General features: G+C 31.3%; 1 protein-coding gene across 4 annotated transcripts; it reads left to right on the plus strand.

The window, feature by feature from the left end:
- The first annotated feature begins 1,107 nt into the window (after window positions 1–1,107).
- Window positions 1,108–19,256, plus strand: LOC139481428 (uncharacterized). 4 transcript variants are annotated; one of them, XR_011654617.1, is made up of 10 exons: window positions 1,108–1,241; window positions 9,726–9,859; window positions 10,762–10,886; window positions 11,427–11,800; window positions 13,529–13,582; window positions 15,408–15,546; window positions 16,669–16,784; window positions 17,419–17,491; window positions 18,465–19,072; window positions 19,199–19,256. XR_011654617.1 is itself a non-coding variant. In XM_071264754.1 (9 exons), exons 1-9 carry the CDS (start codon window positions 1,179–1,181, stop codon window positions 18,647–18,649), a joined length of 1,263 nt encoding a protein of 420 aa, XP_071120855.1. In that variant the 5' UTR covers window positions 1,108–1,178; the 3' UTR covers window positions 18,650–19,256. The 4 variants fall into 4 exon arrangements, 2 of the variants coding, with proteins under 2 accessions (XP_071120855.1, XP_071120856.1); XR_011654618.1 differs by lacking the exon at window positions 1,108–1,241 and adding an exon at window positions 3,432–3,593; XM_071264754.1 differs by having other exon boundaries at window positions 18,465–19,256.
- Window positions 19,257–23,215: the final 3,959 nt, after the last annotated feature.

A 23,215-nucleotide genomic window follows, 5' to 3' on the forward strand; every position in this document is an offset into this window, starting at 1 on the left:
ATATGTTCCGCAACGCCTATTAGATGAGTAACAGAGGACCTAAATGTCGAAATGCGCGTGAACATTAAGAAATAGCTTATTTTGAATAATGGTATGAACTGCTGCGACCAGTCAGTCCCTAATTTTATTAAAAGAAAACTTTATGGACCATTTTAAAGCCTAAAGATAGAGGAATGAAATGGTTATAAACTATATGTTCCGCAATGACCATTAGAGGAGTTACGGAGGACTTAAATGCCAAAATACGCATGAAATTAAGAAATAGCGCAGTTCAAGATTTTTGTAAAAGTTAACGACGACAGACGGCAAATGATGAAAAAAGCTCACTGGGCTCTTCTGGTCAGGTGAACTCAAAAGGAGTGTATGTCATTAAAACAGCACCACACACAAATTATAAGAAAGGGATCTTCAGGTATATATCAAAGTCGAATCAAGTTGAGCATAAATTCAAAAAACTACTCAATGATGTGTTAGCAACACAAACTTGACACATCTAAAAGAAATTACGATAGCCACTAACATTGTACCTGGAAAGAGAAGGAAGGTTGAAAAATTAATGATTTCTGTAACAGGATTAAAAAAGTATGTTCAAAATGTATGTATGTGTGTCTTCTAGCCAATATGACTAGGGTTGACGTTTGTAAAGTTCTTACGAAATAGTTCATGTCAAACGGAAAAGCAATCATAGGGAGCACTCACTGAACACGTGTTTGAAATAAGTTCAAGTCTTACAATGTGTTATATGTCTATAGATATATAATTTAAATATAATTGCTATATTTATCATACAAAATTTCCAAATTAAAAAATTAGTTACGATTCGCTACACTTTTCTAATATACAAGGTGAAATTAGAACATCCCTGTTAACTTGAAGTATCTAATATTTGGAATGCGCTTTAACATAAGTAAAATGGTTCTTTGTAATCAATTTTCCGCACAGACAATTAAATAATGAAATATTGTAATGTATCTAAAGGATGTTTAAATGTTAAAGCGTCCTTTTGAATTAATTTAAATTTCAAACATATTCCAAAATCAGACTAAGCGATGTTAAATAACGCAAAAGGTTATTGTGGTGACATTTGAAAGATTAAATATTAGTGTATGTCCCAGTGCTTATATCAAGACACAGTTTCTTCCATTATTCATTATCGGAGATTTCAATCTCGACAAAACATGGCTTTATTATTACCACCAAAGGAAAATACAAGGAAAAAACACAGTGGCAGCAGCCTTATGGTAAATAAATTTGTTGTTTATTGTATTTTCTTACAATGATTTTTAAAAACAGATAAAAAAAAAAGTAGCGTCAAAATATTAAAGTTAATATTTTTCATGAATAAAGGAGGGGGTATTATGAAAGTCATTAATTGACACCTAACTTTTACATATCATTGAAATATGAGTATAATCAGAAATGGAAATTTAGTCAAAAATTTTGATTTTTGGTGTTACGATTGAAATATTTGAAAATAATTGACATGTTGCTGATTAAATAATAAATACATAAAGATATTTTATAAGGGCTATTTTGAAATTTTATCAGTTTTCCATGAATCCAAATCAATAAGCTTAATACGTAATAATGTGGGTTTTTTGTTGTTGGGGGTAAGGGTAGTTTTTTTCAACATCAATTGTTTTCAAAAGCAAACTAAATGAAGTTTTACATGGAGGTTATGCAGTATACATATTTTCCGTAGTTACAATAAAAAAATCTAAAGAACGAGAAATGTATAATTATGATGATTCTCCTACGTCTGCTCGTAGTGGAGACCATCAAATATCCATAACGTATCCTATAATTCCACCGTTTCCAAAATGTGTTGGTAGGAGTTGGCTGTGTTTTGCGTAATTTTGTTCAAGAATGCCATTCTCATCACATTAAAAACTATTTTTTGATATGCACAAGTGAGAAAAAAATAACAGCAACAAAATGAGTTCCATTTATTTTCACTTATTAGACTTTCGTAACTTATCTCTTTATTTTCGCACTCCAGGAGTGCCTGGGGCATAGGCATATGGTGACTCTTGGTCTTCTGTCGACTGGCAGTAAAACCCTTGCCAACGTGAGGGTGGTCAGTTAGGCTGTGCGGGATGCACAAGTACGCAGCCACGTACGGTCAGAATGGAGACTTGAATTCGATGGCTCGTGTTGCAAGAGTTTTGCATGTATTTATTGATAGTTTTTCTTACTGAACATACATAAAACATGTTTGCCGACTTGAAATGAACAATCATTCCATTCGATCCTTATTTTCGACATTAAAATAAAAAAAAAGACGTCAATTCATCACTTGACTGATATAAAGACTGTCAATGCCAACATGTAGCCATTGTGGTGCCCACAGATTGACCTTTTACGGCAACTATATTTATATAGAATTGTATGATTTATTACAGTTAATTATTTTTACAAGACATTTTATCAAAACACTTTAAATCAAATGTGGACATTTTAGTGCAGACATTATATATAAAAAGAAGATGTGGTATAATTGCCAATATAGAACCTTTATAACTAGCCATTGTGGTGCCTACATATTGACCTTTTGATTTGATTAATTCTAATTATGCATGGGTACAAGATATTTTCTCGAAAAAAATGTAATCACATGTGGACATTTTTGCGCAGACAGTATACATAAAAAGAAGATTTGGCATGATTGCCAATGGGACAACTCTTCACAGGAGAAGAAATGACACAGACATTAAACTACAAAAGGTCACCGCACCGTCTACAATGAGCAAAGCTCATACCTCATAGTCAGCTATAAAATGACGTGGCCGGGTACTAATGCATCCCAACAACAAAAAGACATTATAGCCAGTTTTAGCACGAGACTAATCCGTTCACCTAGTTTTTGTTAACAATTTTTTTTAATAAATTTCAGATTAAACACTTCTTATTCGTCCCGCTGGACGCGTATCAAATTATTCAACAAACACAGATCTGCCACTCCCTCCGAATTCTCAAAAACACAAAAATATAAAAAAAAAAATAACCGATTGACCAAAATTCAAAACGTCGAAAGAAAAAGTCAGTGTGTTTCAAACGAACATTGATATATAATTATATAATTAAAACAGAGATATATAAATACATCAAAAGTAGGTATTTAAACTTCAATCTACAAATGTATCACCAAATTTAATATTGCATTTAAAACATTTCATGTATGTGGTAAAAAGATTATAGTAAGTTATACATAACTGTGACGTGTTTTTTGTTAATTTTCATTATAAATTTATTGACTTAACATGCATGCATACATTATAAAGATTAAAGTGCAGGTGAATAACAACATGTTTACACACGTCATTATATCCTGTAGGTACGATACACATCATCAAACCCTAAATGTGAAGGTGTAAAATCGTACTTTTATTCATGTCTGGTTTTTATACACTAATACGTATACCCAGCCATTCGTTTAATATATGTTTTACATCATGAAAAAGAAACTCCTTGTTAACAATGACAAATTTCAAAATTTAAACTTTAAACTCGCTTTTCAAGTGTTTACCCCATGTAAAATTATCATCCGACACAAACGGGAATCAGATTTACAATAATTTCAGATGGCTTTAGCGGTAGGTAAACATTCAATTTATTTCCGTCAAATGATTTTAAAGGTGATACTTAAAATTCAATTTATCATCAAGTTTACATGTCGGATTGGATAAGATCTTTTAAATTAACATAGGTGAAATATATATATTTAAAATAAAAATCACAAGAATATAGTCATAGTGTTTATCATGACTACGCCCGTTTGCATCTAAAATGTTTTTTTAAAAGAACCCAGCAATTTTCCTATCAATGTTATTCACTCTAGTGAGATTGGTAAAATGTCTCTGATTTTTTACTTAAAATATCTATAATATCACGACTTATTTGGCAAAATATCTATAATATCACGGCTTCTTTGGCAATATAATGTCGTATGTTCAACCTAATTTAAGCCCTTGTCACAACGAGCCCACAGCACATCTAGGCAGCGCCACGACATGAAATTTTTTTCAAATCGCGGGTCATCTGTGATCGTCGTACGACAGTCGCACGATATTTTGAGCATCGAGGTGTTGTCGTGTGTCGTGTGACGAAAATCGGACATGCACCTTTTTTTCTCTACGAGTTTTTGTCGTGTCACTGTCTTGTGGCTGTCGTGAGAGTGTATTACAACAGTCGTGCGACTGTCGTGCGATAAACACATTGTCGTGGGTACCAATATAACCCATTTTGATAAAACAGTCGCACGATTGTCTCACGAATAACAAATTTCATAGGATGCTCGCACAACATTGATTGTCTGTCGTACGACAGTGGTATGTTCGTCGTGCAACAGATTTTATTTTTATTTAGAAGAATACAATTCGGCGGTAATGAATGTTTGGAAAAACATACCGTCTGCCGTATAATGGGGATGGCTATACCACCAGAACGATTACGTCTGGTTCTACTGAATAGGCCACTTGCCGAATTCCAACAAGAGCAAAATGTGGTCATGTTACCGTCGATTCGAGCTCGTGAACAGCATAGGAACTAGCCTTAGGCCATGACTCGAACGGCGCCTGATGTTTGTATAGTACACTGATGAAAGAGTTGGAGAAAATGCCGGTGATTTCGTTGGATTCATGTGGATGGAGCCTGACAGTGACACGACAGTTACAAGCGCATCTCATGGCATGAAAACTTAAAAAAAAAATAGCCCCAAACAACCCAAGATTGTCATACGACTGTCGTAGAAAGCGCGTGAAATCGGCAGAATTTTTTTTTTTTCGTCAAAAGTTCAATTTGAATTCCAAATTTTTTTCCTAAACAATTATATGTTGTTGATACATATATTTCCGTTTAAAGGATATAAAATACTCATAAATATTATGGTCTCCGACGTCGATTTTATGTGCTTTCTATAAATATTTTCACATATTTAAAAAGAATTCAATCAGTAATATTTTAGAGATAAAAAGATAGATGCATTTTTTTTTAATTTTCATTTACAGTTTAACGAACCAAAAAATTGTTAAGATGTATAAATAACTACATATACCACTTTTAAAGTTCTGAACTTGAACAGTTATAGGAACTCGTTGCGAGAATAAATCATTTTTAAATCTCAATCCTCCCCCTTTTTATTCTGTACCAGTGCGTATTACCCAGAATGTTCACAAAACAGTCTTTTGCTCTTTGTTAGGGGTGTCGTCATTTTGACACATTCCCCATTTCCATTCTCAATTTTATTAAACGATAAACCTCTGTACATATCTGCAATCAAGATATTTCTAAATGATGTATTCAAAGAAGCGAACAAATTCAACTGAGTCAATAAAGACAACAGTAAACTTGTAACACCAATGCCAAGCTCTCAATACAATAAACAATTAAAACAAAAATCAAACGATAAGACAGATATATACTGGCTAAATTATATATTTATAGTAAGGGACCGTTCAATATTTACCAGATAGATGGGCCGGTGCATTCTTAATATTGTTTTATTAAAAAAGCTTACGCCCATCCTTTTAAATTCTGAAAAAAAGTCCTTGCCCATCTAAAAAAATCTATGAAAAAAGGTCATTGCCCCTCTAAAACTATAAGACAATCAAAAATGATTTAGGTTCTTTTTCTATTTTAAAGTTTTTAAAATTTTATGTCTTGAAATCAAAGAATAAACTTTGGTGTTAATACAAATTTTAAAATGTGCTAGTTAATTCCATATATATGTATACATTTAGTTCAAATATGAATATTCCTTTATCTGTTCTACTTTTGGAAAAAGAAATTATGGTCCTTTTAAGCAAATATAGGCAGGCATGTTTTTGAATTTGATGCAGCCTTTTTTTTTCGCCTATTAATTAATTCCCTAAATTTGACAACTAAACACCAAACTATCAAAAAACCTAGCATTCTGTAAGATTGATATATAAATGAGAAAGCTGTACAGTTATATGAAAATCTAAGTTGATTTGAAAAAGTTAAAAAAAAATTTAAAGGTGACCAGTCACCATCCAAATTTGGTCCAAACTTAAAATTGTAGCTTTTTTTAAAGCTATTAACTAAATCCATAAAAATGACAGCAAAAAAAAAAACAAAGTACTAAACAGCCTGGCATTCAGTAAGATCAATATAAAAATGATTTAGCAGTAGAGTTTTATGAAAATGCAAGTTGATTTGAAAAAGTTATGAACAAATTTAAAGATGACTATCTTGAAATAACCTAAAACAGAAAATTTAGCTTTTTCGTCAACCTTTTTATTAAATCCATAAGAATGACAGCAGCACACCAAACTACCAAACAACTTGGCATTCTTTTAGATCAATATATAAATGAAATAGCTGTAAAGTTTTATGGAAATCCATGTTGATTTGAAAAAGTTATAAAAAAAATTAAAGATGACTATCTAGATTTAGCATAAACTGAAAATTTGAGCTTTTTCTTGAACCTTGTTATTAAATCCGTAAGAATGACAGACATACACCAAACTACCAATCAACGTGGCATTCTGTAAGTTCAATATATAAATGAAAAGGCTGTATAGTTTTTATGAAAATCCAGGTTGATTTAAAAAAAGTTATAAAAAACATTAAAGATGACTATCTAGATTCAGCCTAAACTTAAAATTCTAGAATTTTTACCTATTTATAAAATCCATAAAAATGACAGCAATACACCAAAGTACCAAACAAACTGGCATTCTGTAATATCAATATATAATTGAAATAGCTCTTGAGTTTTATGAACATCCAAGTTGATTTGAAAAAGTTATAAAAAATATTAAAGTTGACTATCTGAATTTAGCCTAAAATGAAAATTTGAGCTATTTTTCTTACCTATTTTGTAATAAAATCCATAAATTTAACAGCAATACACCTAATTACCAAAAAACCTGGTTTCCTATAAGATCAATATATTAATGAATAAGCTGTATAGGTTTTTGAAAATCCAAGTTGATTTGAAAAATTTACAAAAAAATTAAAGTTGACTATCTGAATTTATCCCTAACTAAAAATTTGAACCTTTTTTCTTACCTATTAATTAAATCCATAAATTTAACAGCAATACACCAAACTATTAAACAACTTGGTATTCCATAAGGTCAAAATAATTTATAAGATAGCCCGAACAGAAAATTTTAGCTTTTTTAATCCTTAATTAAATCCTTAAAGTTGACAGAAATGAACCAAGCTACCAGTTTTTGAGTGCCCGCAAAAGAAATTTCTTACACACCGATAAAATGGATAAAAAAAATTCCTATAAAATATGTTCTGGCCCATCCACTAAATATTTTAAAAAAAGTTCTCAACCATCCAAATATTTCCACAAAAAAAGTGCTTGCCCCGCCCCATTTTGCACCGGCTTATCCATCTGATAAATATTGAACGGTCCCTAACCTAGACGATATTGGTTGACGTTAAGATATTACAATTAGAAGGCGTTCACTTGATTTGTTATCTTATCATTAAAACTGTTTTCTTGTTTGATTTATAAAAAGAATTTGAATTTTTTGAAAATTCTTCTCATAAAGCATTTTATACTACTAAACATAACATAAAAGAAAAACTAGATTGATGATATGTTAGTTCACATAGTTCAAGATATAGGACATGTTCTGGGCTATGTATTATTGCTAGAGTTCACACTGCATTTGGTAGCACTTCAGTGACGTATACCATTCATTTTTTTAATGGTCATTCATCCGCTACCATTTTATCAACAACTGCGTGTTTACCGACCGTTCGAGGGCTGTATAGCCAGTCAAGGTCGTTAATAACTTTCATTTGTTTTAGTGAACATATAGATTAGGGACCGTTCAATATTTATCAGATGGATAGGACGGTGCAAAATGGGGCGGAGCAAGCACTTTTTTATGGAAATACTTGGATAGGCGAGAAGTTTTTTTTAAATATTTAGTGGATGGGCAAGAACATATTTTATAGGAAAAATTTTGCTATCAATTTTATCTGTGTAGGAAATTTCCTTTGTGGACACTCAAAACGTGTCTAAACAAACTGGCAGTTTGACTCATTTCTGTCAATTTTAAGGATTTAATTAAGGAATAAAAAAAACTAGAATTTTCCGTTCAGACTATGATCTTTTAAATTATTTTAACCTGATAGAATACCAAATTGTTTAATAGTTTGGTGTATTGCTGTTAAATTTATGGATTTAATTAATAGGTAAGAAAATAAACCTCAAATAATTAAATAAGACGAAATTCAGATAGTCAACTTTAAATTTTTTTATAACTTTTTCAAATCAACTTGGATTTTCTTAAAACTCTACAGCTATTTCATTTATATATTGATCTTGTAGAAAGCCATGTTGTTTAGTAGTTAGGTGTATTGCTGTTAAATTTATGGATTTAATTAATCGGTAAGAAAAAAAAACTTAAAATTTTCTTTTTTGGCTAAATTCAGATAGTCACCTTTAATTTTTTATAACTTTTCAAATCAACTTGGATTTTCATAAAACTCTACAGCTATCTCAAATATGTATTGATCTTACAGAAAGGTAGTCTGGTTGGTAGTTTATTGTATTGCTGTCATTTTTATGGATTTTATAAGTAGGTAAAATAAAAGCTAAATTTTAAGTTTAGGCTGAATCTAGATAGTCATCTTTAATTTTTTTTTATAACTTTTTCAAATCAACTGGGATTTTCATAAAACTTTACAGCTATTTCATTGATATATTGATCTTATAGAATGCCAAGTTGTTTGGTAGTTTGGTGTGTTGCTGTCATTTTTATGGATTTAATAAAAAGGTTTAAGAAAAAGCTAAAAAAAATCAGATTTTTAGATGGGCAAGGACTTTTTTTTTCAGTATTTAAAAGAATGGGCATTAACTTTTTTAATGAAACAATATTAAGAATGCACCGGCCCATCCATCTGGTAAATATTGAACGGTCCCTTATTTCTATAAATCGACCCTAGTTGTCCTTCTCCACTTTATTTGTAAATTGGAGTATGACACAACGTTTGTGAGAATAATCTCTAAATACACAAATGTCGTTCATGATATGATCTGATTTCTGGTACATTTACATATTAAGGAAAGGAAATGAAAATGGCCACGATGTATTATTTAATTCATGTCAATATAGAAGAGTAAAAGTTATTCTGTAGATAGTTTTAAGTGACTATTACTTTCTTTAAAGATTTAAGCTTCATTAATTAATTTGAGCATATTTTTTGTTATAAAGATATGAGTCATCTATGTTACCTCCCATCAATCTCAATAGAAATGTTGCAAAACTTCTTTGAATAAAGTGTATATTATTTTGCCAAAATGCACTTGCTATCAATCTTTCAAAACCCAGGATTTTTACAATATGGTGTATTATCTACCCAAATCCCAAATAAAAACATAATGGTACTTTGAAATACCCAAGACATATGTATGACACAGAAATGTTTTATAGAAATAAAATGTAGGATAAATAACCTACAACTGTCAAATTCAAGGGAATATTTTGTTTCGACCTTTTTTTGTATACAACCGGATGTGACGTACCATAATTTAGTGTTAATGCACCTATATGGTAATGTTTGTCATGACTGAAAAAATATCAATCGAAAATATACACCAGAATACCAAACATTCACGGGAAAATATAAAAGAAAGAATGGGACAGCATGCGCAGCAACTTCTGATATGTCTAGACAACTGTTGTTAGTTATCGTTTTATTTTATTTATTTATTTATATTCGGTTTTATTATGTAGGCCTTAGCTGCAGGATCGCTGTCGTTTGCAAAGGTACATGCACATGATGTGGAAACGCTGGAACAGACAGAGAAGAGTCTTGAGAAAGAAATTTGCAGAGAAAACAGGACACCTCCGAAAGGTTCGGTTGCAAAGTATGTAGCTTAAAATTAGATTAATAGTATTTCAATAAAACAATATGCGACAATAAAAAATGAACATGGTAGTAATGTCTGTACGATCATGAGCGAAGACAGGACACTAAACCAAATACCAAAAAAAGATTCCGTGATGTTATGGTTCATATCTGGAGATCTCATCGCTGTTCGACAAAAAACTTATTACATACAGCCGTTATAGACGAAACCGTTCCATGCATCAATGACACCATTTAGAAATGAAAAAAAGCTGAAGATTCATGGTTAAATTGCAGAATAAGACATATATTGTCAGGAAACTTTAAAGTCCTCGGCTAGCCCCGATTTTTGTTTTGTTTCTTAGGCTAGTACACGTAGATTATATATTTTACGACACTACATATATAGCATATATAACTACATAAGTTGAAATCAAAAACATGGTTGAAGTCTTCACTATTACTTAGGAAATAACAGAAATAAAAGCGCTGTCTGTTTGCGTTGGTCTGTATCAAGTGCACGTTGGGAATTGTTTTGTGATTAGCCAAATAAATATACATATCTTTCACTTTTTACTATTATACATACGTAATTGACGACAAAAAATTTCATGGAATACTTGGCAGTTGTTTTGATGCTTAAAAAATCGTATTTACTTAAAGCTAAGTAAAGCAAAGACAGTCTTAAAATCAGATTTAGATTTACAAATAGTTCATACTTACAGTCAATTTAAGAAGGCCCTACTTTGAGTCTGTTATAGGCACGAAAATTGTACTTTTGATATTATTGTTTGATTAAGTTAAACAAACTGTGTGACAATGAACGTCATATCTGCTTGTATACTACCAAGTTAATCATAATGTGAAATAGTATATGCACATCACAAGAAGTAGATAAGAATAAAATGTTCTTGTTTGTAGGTTGAGACATCACGGCGAGAGATTTCTTCATAGTAAACAAGTACTTATGGTAGTAGTGATACTCAACATTATTGACTGTATACTGGTGATGGGAGAATTGATTTTTGATATACATTACCTTGTTGGTATGTAAAAAGAGTTTAGTGCTATGGATATAGCCTCTTTATTATAGTTCCCAAATCCCGCCCTTCTGCCAATTCTAAATAACGAGGCTCAATTATTTTTAATCGCTGACATGTTGAAATATAAACTTCAGTACTTGACTCTCATACTTATAAATACTAAATGAATTTAAAATAATAATGTTTTATGCATAATTGAATTTGGAGCTATATTGTTCACCTGCCCACACAAGTAATATGTAGATCTAAGACCGTCATATATGTTGAAGAAACATTCTTTAAACACCTTCCGACTATTTGATTTTTTTTGTATTATGTAGAAGTTTAATATTTAGACTTTGATATTCTTTATAGTTTTTAGTATTTCAAACGATTCAGACTCGATGAAAACAAGTATAAAGGAATGGGCCCAAATGTTATCAAACGAAAAACAGTAAAAAAAAAGAGTCAATTGCAGGCCTCATGTCCGTCATACCTAAATCACATTAAATACCCTGTTAATTTCTGGACATAACTTTTATCATCGTTTTGTACTTTTTGCAGATGTTTTAGAGAAATCAGAGAACATATCCGACAGTTTTATGTACAAAATGGAAACAAAGTATCCTATTGATCTTAGAGGCATTGATGATATCTCAGATCTTTATGACAAAATCATGCATTCTACAATTCACTGGAATACGTCTGAAGTCAATGTGAAAACATTGTATGCCAATGACAAAAACTTGACATACTTAACATTAACTGGCAACGACAGTTTAAACATTCGTTATAAACGAAGAACAGAGAAAGATAGCCAAAAAGCTTCGAACACAAAAAGACGCAAGAAGCGCCACAAAGAACACACAATCGAAGAAGATATTGCTCATGGATTTCATAAAGCTAGCATTACAATACTAGCCATCCTTGTGGTAGAGGTAAATTAGTTTAAAATAACCTTTTGTAACTGTGTTTAGTATTTCATACTCTGCACTTCGGTTTTCAGAATTGAATCTCTTCACATAGTTGTTGAATTAAGTTTTCAAAGACAAAAAGACCATAATCCAAGCAGAAATGCTGCTTTTAACATTATAATTACTCTCATTTCGATAATGGAATTGGTCAGATGGAGAGTTTGTTTTACTTTTACTTTTACCTATGATTCCTTACATTTATAACTTGTTCTACCTTTTACAAGCAAATTTCAAACCTTAATTTATCAATAAAAACGACAAATAAGAACTAAATTATTATTATGATATCTTATTTAAATGAAAAGAAAGCAAAGAAACAAAACAAAACAAAACAAGTGGTATTTGTGTATCAATAATAGAGGAACTTTTTAATTGAGTTCACTAGATTAGTAAGAAGGCTTCTATTTCACTTTCATTGTGTTTAAATGTTATATCAGTATTTAGTTCAATTATAATCTTAAATCAATCCTAATTCTATCTTATTTTTGAGATATATTTTTTCATATGTGACGTAATTTTTGTGCTGTTTCAAAAATTCAAATATGACGTAATTTTTGTGCCTTTTCACCACTTCGTATGTGACGTAATTTTTATGTCTTTTTGCATTGAGGCCTGGACTAAGTCGGGTGTGTCTATTTTTTTTTGTTGGTCTTTGTATTATGTATCCGGGTTTTGATTTTTGTAATTAGTTAATACTTCAGTTTTATCATGTTTATCTTTTATATTCATTTGATAAAATTTACTGTTTGCAATAGCATAAATTGTTCTAAATAATAAGGATGTTCTTATCTAAAGCAGAAAACCCTAGCCGTATTTGGCACAACCTTTTTCAAATTTTGATCCTCAGTGCTGTACAATTTTGTACTTTTTTTTTACTTTCGAACTTTTATATCTGGGCGTCACTGGTTAGTCTTGTGTGGACGAGGCGCGATTTTGGCGTATTGAATTTTAAACCTGATGCCTTTTGTTATTTATTATTCATGTGTTTCTTTGTATAATACGTTCTCCTATTTATTTGTATTGTAGTCCTGTAACATTATGTTGTCATTTTAATGTTGTATTTAACATTGCCATTAAAGTGCGAGTTTTGGCATGCCACAAAACCAGAATCAACCCACCATTTTTTCTCTTTAAAAGCGTCCAAATGTACAAAGTCAGGACAATGGCCATTGTTATATCATAGTTCATTTCTGTGTGTGTCACATTTTAACGTTGTGTTTCCGTTGTGTCGTTTGTTTTTTTCTTATATTTGAGTGTGAATTCACATTACTATAAGACGTGTCACGGTACTTTTCTATCCCAAATTCATGTATTTGGTTCTGATGTTATATTTGTTATTCTCATCGGATTTTTTCTAATGCTAGTCCGTTTCTCTGTGTGTTACATTTTAATGTTGTGTCGTTGTTCTCCTCTTATATTTAATGCGTTTAACCTGAGTTTTAGTTTGTTACCCCGATTTTGTTTTTTGTGCATATATTTACAAGTTTTGAACAGCGGTATACTACTGTTGCCTTTATTTAAACGAGTATTTGACATTCTAACTCGTTATGGGAAAAACATCGTTTTTGTGTGGGATATGTTTGTTTTTATTAACTTTATTCAAATTGTGTACTTGTTGTATAAGTAAGAATTCATTACACGCCATAAAATTGAAACTTCCGTATTTTCTAGTTTTTTGTTGTTTTATGTTAGACAGGGTTAAAGATGTTCTGCTTAGGAGCACACATGTTGGAGAACAAGTTAGAGGTAATAGTATACTATAGTATTCTTTTTTATATACTCAATAGGTAAAAAAGTTCATAGGAATTGCAATTTACACTCCCTTTTTAAAGTTGCAACGGTAAAGAGATATATGTTAAAAACATAGCAACTGATGAACAAAACAAAACGTAGGGTGATCTAAAGTGCTCGACAGTTACTTTTCAATTGGTGGCAATCGTCGTATTGCTCATGGCAACCCCATACGCAGGTTTGGCCTGACAGTTGATCAACATGAATGGATTTATTTTCTCTCAATCTATTTATGAATTTTGAACAGTGGAATACTACTGTGGCCTTCTATTGGGAAAATATAATCCGTTTTGTCGTAAAGTTGAGGTCTGAAAACTCACATTATTTATTTCTAGATGTAATTCCGAATAAAAAACAGGTTTATATCTGTGGTTCATTTAACAATCTTTTTATCAAATGGATGGTTCGATATACATCAGTATTGAGATTTTTCATTGTGTCGCTGTAGTTAAAACAAATCGTTGGTGTTCTAGGCTTTATCGTATTTTGATACGAGCGTCACTGATGAGACGAAACGCGCGTCTGTCGTACTCAATTATAATCCTGTAACCTTCATAACTTTTTACACCACTAGGTCGATGTCACTGCTGGTGGACGTTTCGTCCCCGAGGGTAACACCAACCACGTAGTCAGCACTTCGATGTTGACATGAATATCAATTATGTGGTCATTTTATAAATTTCCCGTTTACAAAACTTTGAATTATTCGAAAAACTAAGGATTTTCTTATCACAGGCATAGATTACCTTAGCCGTATTTTGCACAACTTTTTGATCCTCAATGCTCTTCAACTTTGTACTTATTTGGCTTTAAAATATTTTAATATGGCGTCACTGATGAGTCTTATGTAGACGAAACGTGCGTCTGGTGTACTAAATTATAATCCTGGTACCTTTGATAACTTTCTATTTAGGATTGATTGTCATACCAAACAATTGAATAGATGACTATACGGTATTTTGAAGACCGTACAATGAACTGTAATTATCATTTGGGCGTTGCATATTTGTCTTAATAGCAATTTCACAATTATGTCTCTTTATTTTTATTTAGATCACTCTATTGAGGATATTATGCATATTTATAGGGAAATGTGAAAATTAAGGATAATGCTAGTTACATTTCATTTTCAAAGGGAAGCTCAGGTATAACGTCTTTCTCATACAAATAAAAGATTAATTGTCAATAGGAGTAGCTTGGTGTCACATGAATAATGAAATGTTGAAAAACACGTCCACCAAACAAACAAACAATTTAATGTTATCAATGACAAAAAAAAGGTGTGTATACTACAACCTACGACATTTAAAATAACAATCAACGGGAAAACATGGACATGCAAAACAACTTTGAACATGAACGTGCATATGAAATAAATTATATAAAATAAAGAAATATGCTAAACCAAAATGAAGCGACTAGGTACTAAAGACAGTTTTTGTTATAATTAACTGCTGAGATTAAATTAAAAAAAAATCAATAAGTAAATCTTGAGAATAAGTATTTTTATGTTGTCAACCTGAGTAATAAAAACAATATTCCCTTTTTGAAATATTTTCGTCCTTTTTTACATTTAACTCGAAATGATACAAAAAGTCTTTAGCAAAAATTATATAATGTTGGTTAGTTTAAGTTTGTGAGGAGAAATGAAATATCTGAAATAACTTTACCATATCTTGTTTTAAACTATATTTTGCAGATTTTAGAAAGTTGATAACTATGTTCTTTCACTTACTAAAAAAAGTTTAACTTAGTTTTGTTATTTCTGATTTATTAACAGGTATTTGATGGCTTCATTGTTTTTGCATCGTTCATCCTGGACATTGCATTCATCAAAGGAATAACAATGTACTCCATACAAGAGTTTGTCTTCATATTGGCATTTTTAGTGCCATGGAGAGTTTTGAGAGTTGTTAATAGTAAGTACAATTATCATATATTAAATAATATTCTTAAAATTGTGTAATAAAAGTATATATGTTTATAATATTGCACTTCCACCTCAGTAAGGTTGTTTTCCTTTCTATAGAGTGAAGACAATACGGACCAAATGTCATTGACATACACATTTTAACAATAGATGAAAGCCTGTAGTTACAGATACTGCAGACACTGACGATTAAAACACCAATACTTTGTAACAAACTTTAAATATCCCCAAACATAAAAGTGTTTATATTCATAAAAAAAAGTAAAACATTTCTAAGACGCAATCAGACAAGATTTTCAATGACTATGATTTAACACTTCATACGTAGTTTTCGTCGTCATGAATACGAGAGAGCGTTCGATATAAGCAGTTTGAAGGCCAAAGCAATTGCAAAATTGAAGAATATGATGAAGAAAAAATAGTTTCCACGATGTTCAAACAACGAAGATGGAATGACAAACACAAACATTTGATTAACGCAGACGGTCCACCAACGCAGACTCCACTGTCGGGTGACATTACATGCTCTAGACGGATATATTGTTTGTTATCTTTTTGCGATATCTGGTGTCTTGTTCATACAAGTAGAATCTGTTAAAGCGACGTATAAATAATACCTTATGAATGGCATAGATAAACTTGGTACTGTCTTTGTTCATTGAATTAAAAAAAGAAATGTTGGCATTCTTTAATGAGATAGCCACTGCACTTCAAAAATAACAAAATTGAACCGAGAAGTTAATTAACTCATCACAGATACCAGGATAGACTACATCAGACTCATCAGTGACGCCCGAATCAAAATCGTTAAAAAAAAAGCGAAGTAAAAATAAAGTACGAAGTTAAAGAGTTTCACTGATCTCAAAAGGTTTTGCTCAACATATATTCAGGTGTTTATTCAATGTGTCAAGATCTTAATGGTTTTACCGTAAACCAAATACTGATATTGGGTATATATTAGTACAACAGTTTAAGTAATTTGGGTGTGTGTGGCAATTTAAGTAATCCTTATTCTCTGGGTGTGATGTCAACAAGAGCGTACTATCTATAAGTATAAATATTCATATTTTTATGAAGTTATCAACATAACTTAAGTTTATCTTTTCTTCAGGCCTCATTGTAGCAATCATTGATCACGAACATTTCCGAATGAAGCTTTTATATAAACAAAAGAAACAAATATCAATTCAGATGAAAGATGCCAAAAAAGAACTAAAGTTATATGAGGTATGGTTTAATACACACGTACTTAAAAAATAACTAAGTCTTTAAGATATATGTTCTAAAATTTTCAATTTATGCTTGATAGTTTATGACACATTTCTACAAACGATCGGCATGAGATCACTTGTCGATTGCCTGTCAATATGCCTGTCATGATACATGCTTAGGATGACAGGGGGGAAACTGACTTGACACACTGCCCCAAACAACCTGCTTGTATAACAGAAGAGCTTGTAGAATGATGTTTATAGACTTGATATGTGATAATAATAATGTCCAACCAATTGACTTCGTATATTAACTGCAGTATAAAGATAATTCATTAGAATATGTTAGCATAGAATGTTGCATTTTTTTCATAAATTCAAGCTGTGAACATCGGTAAATAGTTATCAAAGGTACCAAGCTTAAAATTTGATACATTAGACGCTCGTTTCGTCTCCATAAAACATCATCAGTGGCGTTTAGATCACTCAATCAGTCCTAGGAATAACACAATGTTACAAATTCAGACGTGAAAACCCTATGCCGTATTTATGCTTATAACATTAAACAAAAATATGAATTGGGAAACATATATGTCAATGTTTTAATGTTAGAATCAACTTATATGATTTAACATTGCTTATCTTTTCAGAAAAGTTTGCAGTCTGTTGAACAGCTATGTCTATGTTCTGGGATACCGGAGTACAAAGTCAAGAGTTGTTCAGGTTTGTAAAATGTAATACCTACCTGTAAATGAACTGTTAAATTGAGAATTGAAATGGGAAATTTGTCAAAGACAAAAGCCTGCGCAAAGGGCAGGAAACAGCCGAAGGCTGACGTTAATTTGATACAATCATTTTAAACACTAAGGTTTTCATATCTTAACGTAGATAACCCCTTTGCAAAATTGACAGAACCTTTTGAAATTGTTGGGGTTCTGGCTTCAACTTCGTAATTGCATTTAATATTTAACTGTTCTAATTCGAACGCTACCGACAGATATGATATCAATAATGTTGTCCCTTTCTGTTAATTATCTGTCAAAAAGATTAAAATCATTGGAAACGCTTAACGATTTTTAAACATGCTTAGATGGTCTAAGCACATAATTAAGCAAAATGTTTTGTAACTTTTACAGTTGTCAATTATCTTTTAATTTCGTTATTAATTTACACTTTCAATTGTCCAACTCTACTAAAGAGGTGTTTTATAGACTTAAAGCACGTATGTCGTATTTAATCCAAATCATTTATTTAATATAATGTTTCTATAATAATTCAGGTTCATTCTGATAGCTGTTTAGTTCAATACTTTTTATCAAGTTCATAATAGTTTTGTTAGTATACTACAATGATATTTGTTTTCAGATAACAATTATTTTTTGTATTGGCATCAACACTTAATTGTCTTCTGCAATCTTATGAAAAAAGTTTTGAAATTAAGCGCAATCAAATTATCACTTGTAGGCAAAATGTCAAATGTATTTATTACATTGTGTTTAAGAGTATTCAAAAGATAATATTTATGGACGTACAGTTTTTGTAAGTTTATTTATATAGCTTAACATTGCAATGGGAAAACTGACAATAATAATTTTACATGGTTCAATTCATGAACAACCGTTACGAATTGTCTTGAAACAAAAATGTAAAAATAATCTTTAAGTATTGAAAATGTATAAATATGTGGTATTTTCAGCTCATCTCAAGAGCAGAAAGAAGAAACTTATAGGATCATGTGGTTCTTTACAACGGATTGTTACTTTCGAAGCTGAAGAGCGTACACCTATGGTTAAAGATTATGAAAGTAAAGATGACAACAGTGATACCTTTAAGATGGATTCTAGTAGAGCTAACAGTTTAGACAATGTATATAATCCTTGATATGTGACAACTCTACATTTTTTCTTTGTGAGTTCACACCAGAGTAACTACATGATAAAGAGAAGTCATAGGAATATGTTAGCATAGAATATGCGCAATTTTTACATAAATGCAAGCTGTGATACTATGAATTTATCAAACATGTAATGATTCCTTTACAATAGTCAAGTTGGGATATAAATTAAGGGAGAATTCGCTATCTTTTTAATTTGAGTTCAGATTAAATCTCAATTTCCTAAATGCTGTATCAAGCAAGTAAACATTTTCAGTGTCATAATTTTAGACAGAAGTTTTAACACAAACACTATATTTCTATTTTCTTTTTACAGTACAAAGCTATACAACATGGTATTTATTCACAATTCACTATCCTTTAGAATACGACACAAGGTTGTTTCTTACTTTCTTTTGTAAGATCAATACGTGACACTTTAATAAAATAAATTTATCTTATCTTATCTTATCTTAATGTCTCAAGTGTGATTTATGGCAATAAAGTTAAGTTAAACTATCCATTTACTGCAATTACATCTATATCTATCTACACAGACGATTATATCTATATTGAAATATGAATATAAATATTGTAAATAACATTTCTACTGCCTTTGATTTGTAGCTGTTTGACTTTTCAAAAAATTAAAATCACAAAAATACTGAACTACGAGGTAAATTCAAAACGGAAAGTCCCTAATCAAATTGCACAATCAAAAACTCAAACACATCCAAGTTGAACCATCAATTGTGTGCCTTTGGAAGTGTTAACGACCGCAAGTTAAACTTTGAAACAAACGATTATATATTTTCGTCAAATTTGAGTCGTCCACAACACAAAGCAAGGCCAAAGGAACTATTAAATTCCAATATAGTTTTTTTTTGACCTAGCGGTATGGGTAGTTTCTGAATGCAAGTTACTGCCTCTCGTTACTTCGATTTTGTATTCGTCTTTGTTAAAGACCACATCAATAGAGAAATTGTTATACCGCAATTCCACTATGCCACGATCGCACTACAATCTGTACAAAAATGCGATTGTGCAGATCGCAGTAAGGTCGTAGTACCTAGTACTGTCTTTATGATCGGGAAGAGCGTGGTCAACTTTTAACATGTTCAAATCAATTCTGGTGCGGTTGTGGCGAAATGGATCGAAGTAGAATATTTTACAATACAAATATATACATAACATTTAAAAAAGATTGACAACAACAAAAAAATACCGAAAGGTATTGTAAAGAAATTATTCAGTGACCTTGTAGTAAAAACGAAAATTAAGATTTGGTGAAAGGCTAACATCTAAATTAGCTAACATTAGGCGAGCATTCTTTAGAAATCTAAATTTATAACATTTTTTTTCATAATCCACAATACATGTAGCCAATTCGTTCATGCGGTTGTTCGTACAATTGTTTTGTTCATTTTGACATAGTTTCAGGACTAAACTTCTGGTGTTAGGGGATCTTTATATCTCAGTTATTTCAAGCATTAAATGCTTGGATACTGTTTTGTAAAATGCTGTTTGTCAATTCGTGACTTTTTCATAGGCTACTTGTCCGTTGACATGTTCCCCTGTTACTATCTTTATTGTATATATATATATTTATATACCTTACCAATATAATCTTTTATATAAGAGTGTTCGATGAACAATGTACTCAATTCATGTTCATACTCTTGTCAACGAAAATAAGTCAAAACAAACGGCTGGAAAAATGGAAATCCTGGGGCACCATGTAACGCCGAGATAATAATTGTTTTCCAAATCCATGGAAAAATTCCCCGGCAATTGCAGCTTTGTTGTAAACTGGTAACAAATATCCTCCTTGCCATTCTAACATGTTCAAATCTGACTTTTTAAAATCGTCCAAAAGTAAAGTGAAGAATTCTCTTGTTGGTCCTCGTAGATCCACTACTCTCTCGCCCCGTCTTCCAGAGAAAAGATTATATCAAAACGGGAAAAATCAATTATGGGTGTCTTCATCAAAGGTAATGCTTCTTTTCGCATTTGCGCTCTCTATTAAATACTTATTCTATTTGTTTGTAACTTACGTTGCTCATCGAATATTTTGACGGTTTCCTCTCTTTCTTTTGTTATTGTTGTATCGGTACACGATTTTTTCGTTTAAATTTTAATGATTCAATTTGATTTATTTTCGTGTGTTTAAATTCGGCACTTTCATTGGAGGCACCAAATAAACCAAAATGAAACTACAACCAAAATCACCCAATTTACGGTATATTATTAGTGAGATACTAATAAATATATTTTCTAACATTAGTGAATAAACAGGTGTGAACAGAAATCACACATCCTTCTCTTTTTTTGCATGATGACTTTGAATAATTGCATAAAATGCATAATTTAATATTTTGTTTTACTTTGTCTAGTGGTACTTGTGAATAACTATCTCATATTTTGTGTTATCTTTTTCCGTCAAAGTTTCCAAACAGCGGTATACTACTATTGTCTTCATTTATGGACAGTTTTCATCTGATGTAGGGTAATGATTCCAATATTTTAGGTGGAATAGAAAAGGAAAGAAACCCTCATGAATATCTGTTTTGTTACAGCATTTAGATTTTTCTTGTAGATAACTTCCTCTGCTACCATGTTGCTTAACTATAAAAAGAACCAGAAACTACTTCAAGCAATAACTAGACTTATAAATATCTATTAACTTTAAAATTACGCTCCCATGTATTGATTTCAGTTTTTGGTGTACCTTTGAAGAATGAATATTAAAAAAAAATGCTGTATATCTGTATATGCTTTAATGGCTCCGTTGTTTTACCTCCTAGCCTTTGTTAAATATTCACTTTTCAAGAAAATGCCCATAATAATCCTGGTTTCAAATTAAGAAATACTTGGAATGATTAAAGTGTTATTCTGTCCAGCAATACAAACAATACAATCAATTTTACACAGAACATTTCATTGTATATAAGACAATAAACATCACTGGAAACTAACCAATCAGATTCCCGTCCCTTTTTACTAACTTTAGTAACCATATTTCCTCATATTTTTAAATATTTAAAAAAATACCAGCAATTTAAAAAAGAAATGTTGTTTAAAACACACAAGATATATATGTATTTTAATGACTCAGAAATTGTTTACTGCAATGAAATGAAGGATTGATTTCCTACACATGACAAATTCAAGAAAATATTTGTTTTACCCTATTACGTAAGCAACAGGATGTGAAGTACTATGAGTTGGTTGTATAACACCTTGGACATGCGAGTACTTAGTCAGGAGCTTGTAGTTCAGTGTTTCTGTATATCATATTTGATATTTGTTCATTGTTTTTTACATTAATCATGCCTTCTGTTTTTCTCGTTTGAATAATTTTACATTTGTCATTTCGGGGCTTTATACAGCTGGCTATTCGGTATGGCTTCTGCTTATTGTTATAAGCAGCACAGTGACTTAGTGACTTATAGAAGATAATTTGTATGTCATTTGGTCACTGGTGGAGAATTGTTTCATACCAAATCTTATTTTGTATCTTATGTTAAAATAAGAATGACAAAGAAAGCTTCTAAATAATACAGTGAAAAAAGGACAACAGCAATGGCCTACAATAGCGCACAGTACAGAGGGCAACATTGGAGTTCTATCGTTTAAATGTACATTATTCCCATTTAAGAAGGTCCATGTTATGCATGGACATATTAATTAAGTTTGAAATTGTAACAACAGGAATTGTTTTTATAGGTAACCGATTCAAAGTATTAAAACAATGTATTACTAATTGTTTTATTTTCATTCAAAATCCAAACTTTTCTAATTGGGTTCCATTAAAATATATTCCAGAACTAGAAATGACACACACGGTTTCCTCCGCCTGATTTTAATACGTATAACCCCGTCAACACAGAATCTGAATTTAACGAGACAAATTTATTTTTGAAATTGTCAATTTTCTACACCTTAGTAGCTCTATACAAACTCCACTTGCATATTGGATAAACCTTTCACAACTCATTGGGTAATCAAGTGCTTGCAGCTCCTACGCTGTTTTTTTTTAAAACGGCACCAGTATCTGAGTAGAAAGGTGATGAACCAGTGTTATTTTTTAAAACACCTCGTTCTTTTTCTTAAACAATTTTAATCGAAAGATACAAAAGACTTTGTTAATAAAACAATTAACTTCACATTTCGAAAAAAGTAAAATCACAAAAATACTGAACTCCGAGGAAAATAAAATCAGAAAGTCCCTAATCACATGGCAAAATCAAACGACAAAACACATCAAAAACGAATGGACAACAACTATCGTATTCCTGACTTGGAACAGGCAATTCGGAAATTAGTATGGCGTTCATTATCCCTGAACTAGTATATATTTGTTTAGGGGCCAGCTGAAGGACGCCTCCGGGTGCGGGAATGTCTCGCTACATTGAAGACCTGTTAGTGACCTTCTGCTGTTGTTTTTTCTATGGTCGGGTTGTTGTCTCTTTGACACATTCCCCATTTCCATTCTCAATTTTATTTTCAAATGTAGAAAAAGGTGGATTAAACCTGGTTTTATAGCACTAAACCTCTCACTTGTACGACATTCG

The sequence above is a fragment of the Mytilus edulis genome, chromosome 7, assembly GCF_963676685.1.
Source record: "Mytilus edulis chromosome 7, xbMytEdul2.2, whole genome shotgun sequence".
Lineage (NCBI taxonomy): Eukaryota > Metazoa > Mollusca > Bivalvia > Mytilida > Mytilidae > Mytilus > Mytilus edulis.

What these genes read in the sequence shown, in the direction of transcription:
- LOC139481428 (XM_071264754.1), top strand. Translation starts at nt 1,179, where the DNA reads ATGGCTTTATTATTACCACCAAAGGAAAATACAAGGAAAAAACACAGT. An exon ending in TGATATACATTACCTTGTTG is followed by an intron (nt 10,887 to 11,426) that starts GTATGTAAAAAG and finishes TACTTTTTGCAG; the next exon opens with ATGTTTTAGAGAAATCAGAG. An exon ending in AGTTTTGAGAGTTGTTAATA is followed by an intron (nt 15,547 to 16,668) that starts GTAAGTACAATT and finishes TCTTTTCTTCAG; the next exon opens with GCCTCATTGTAGCAATCATT.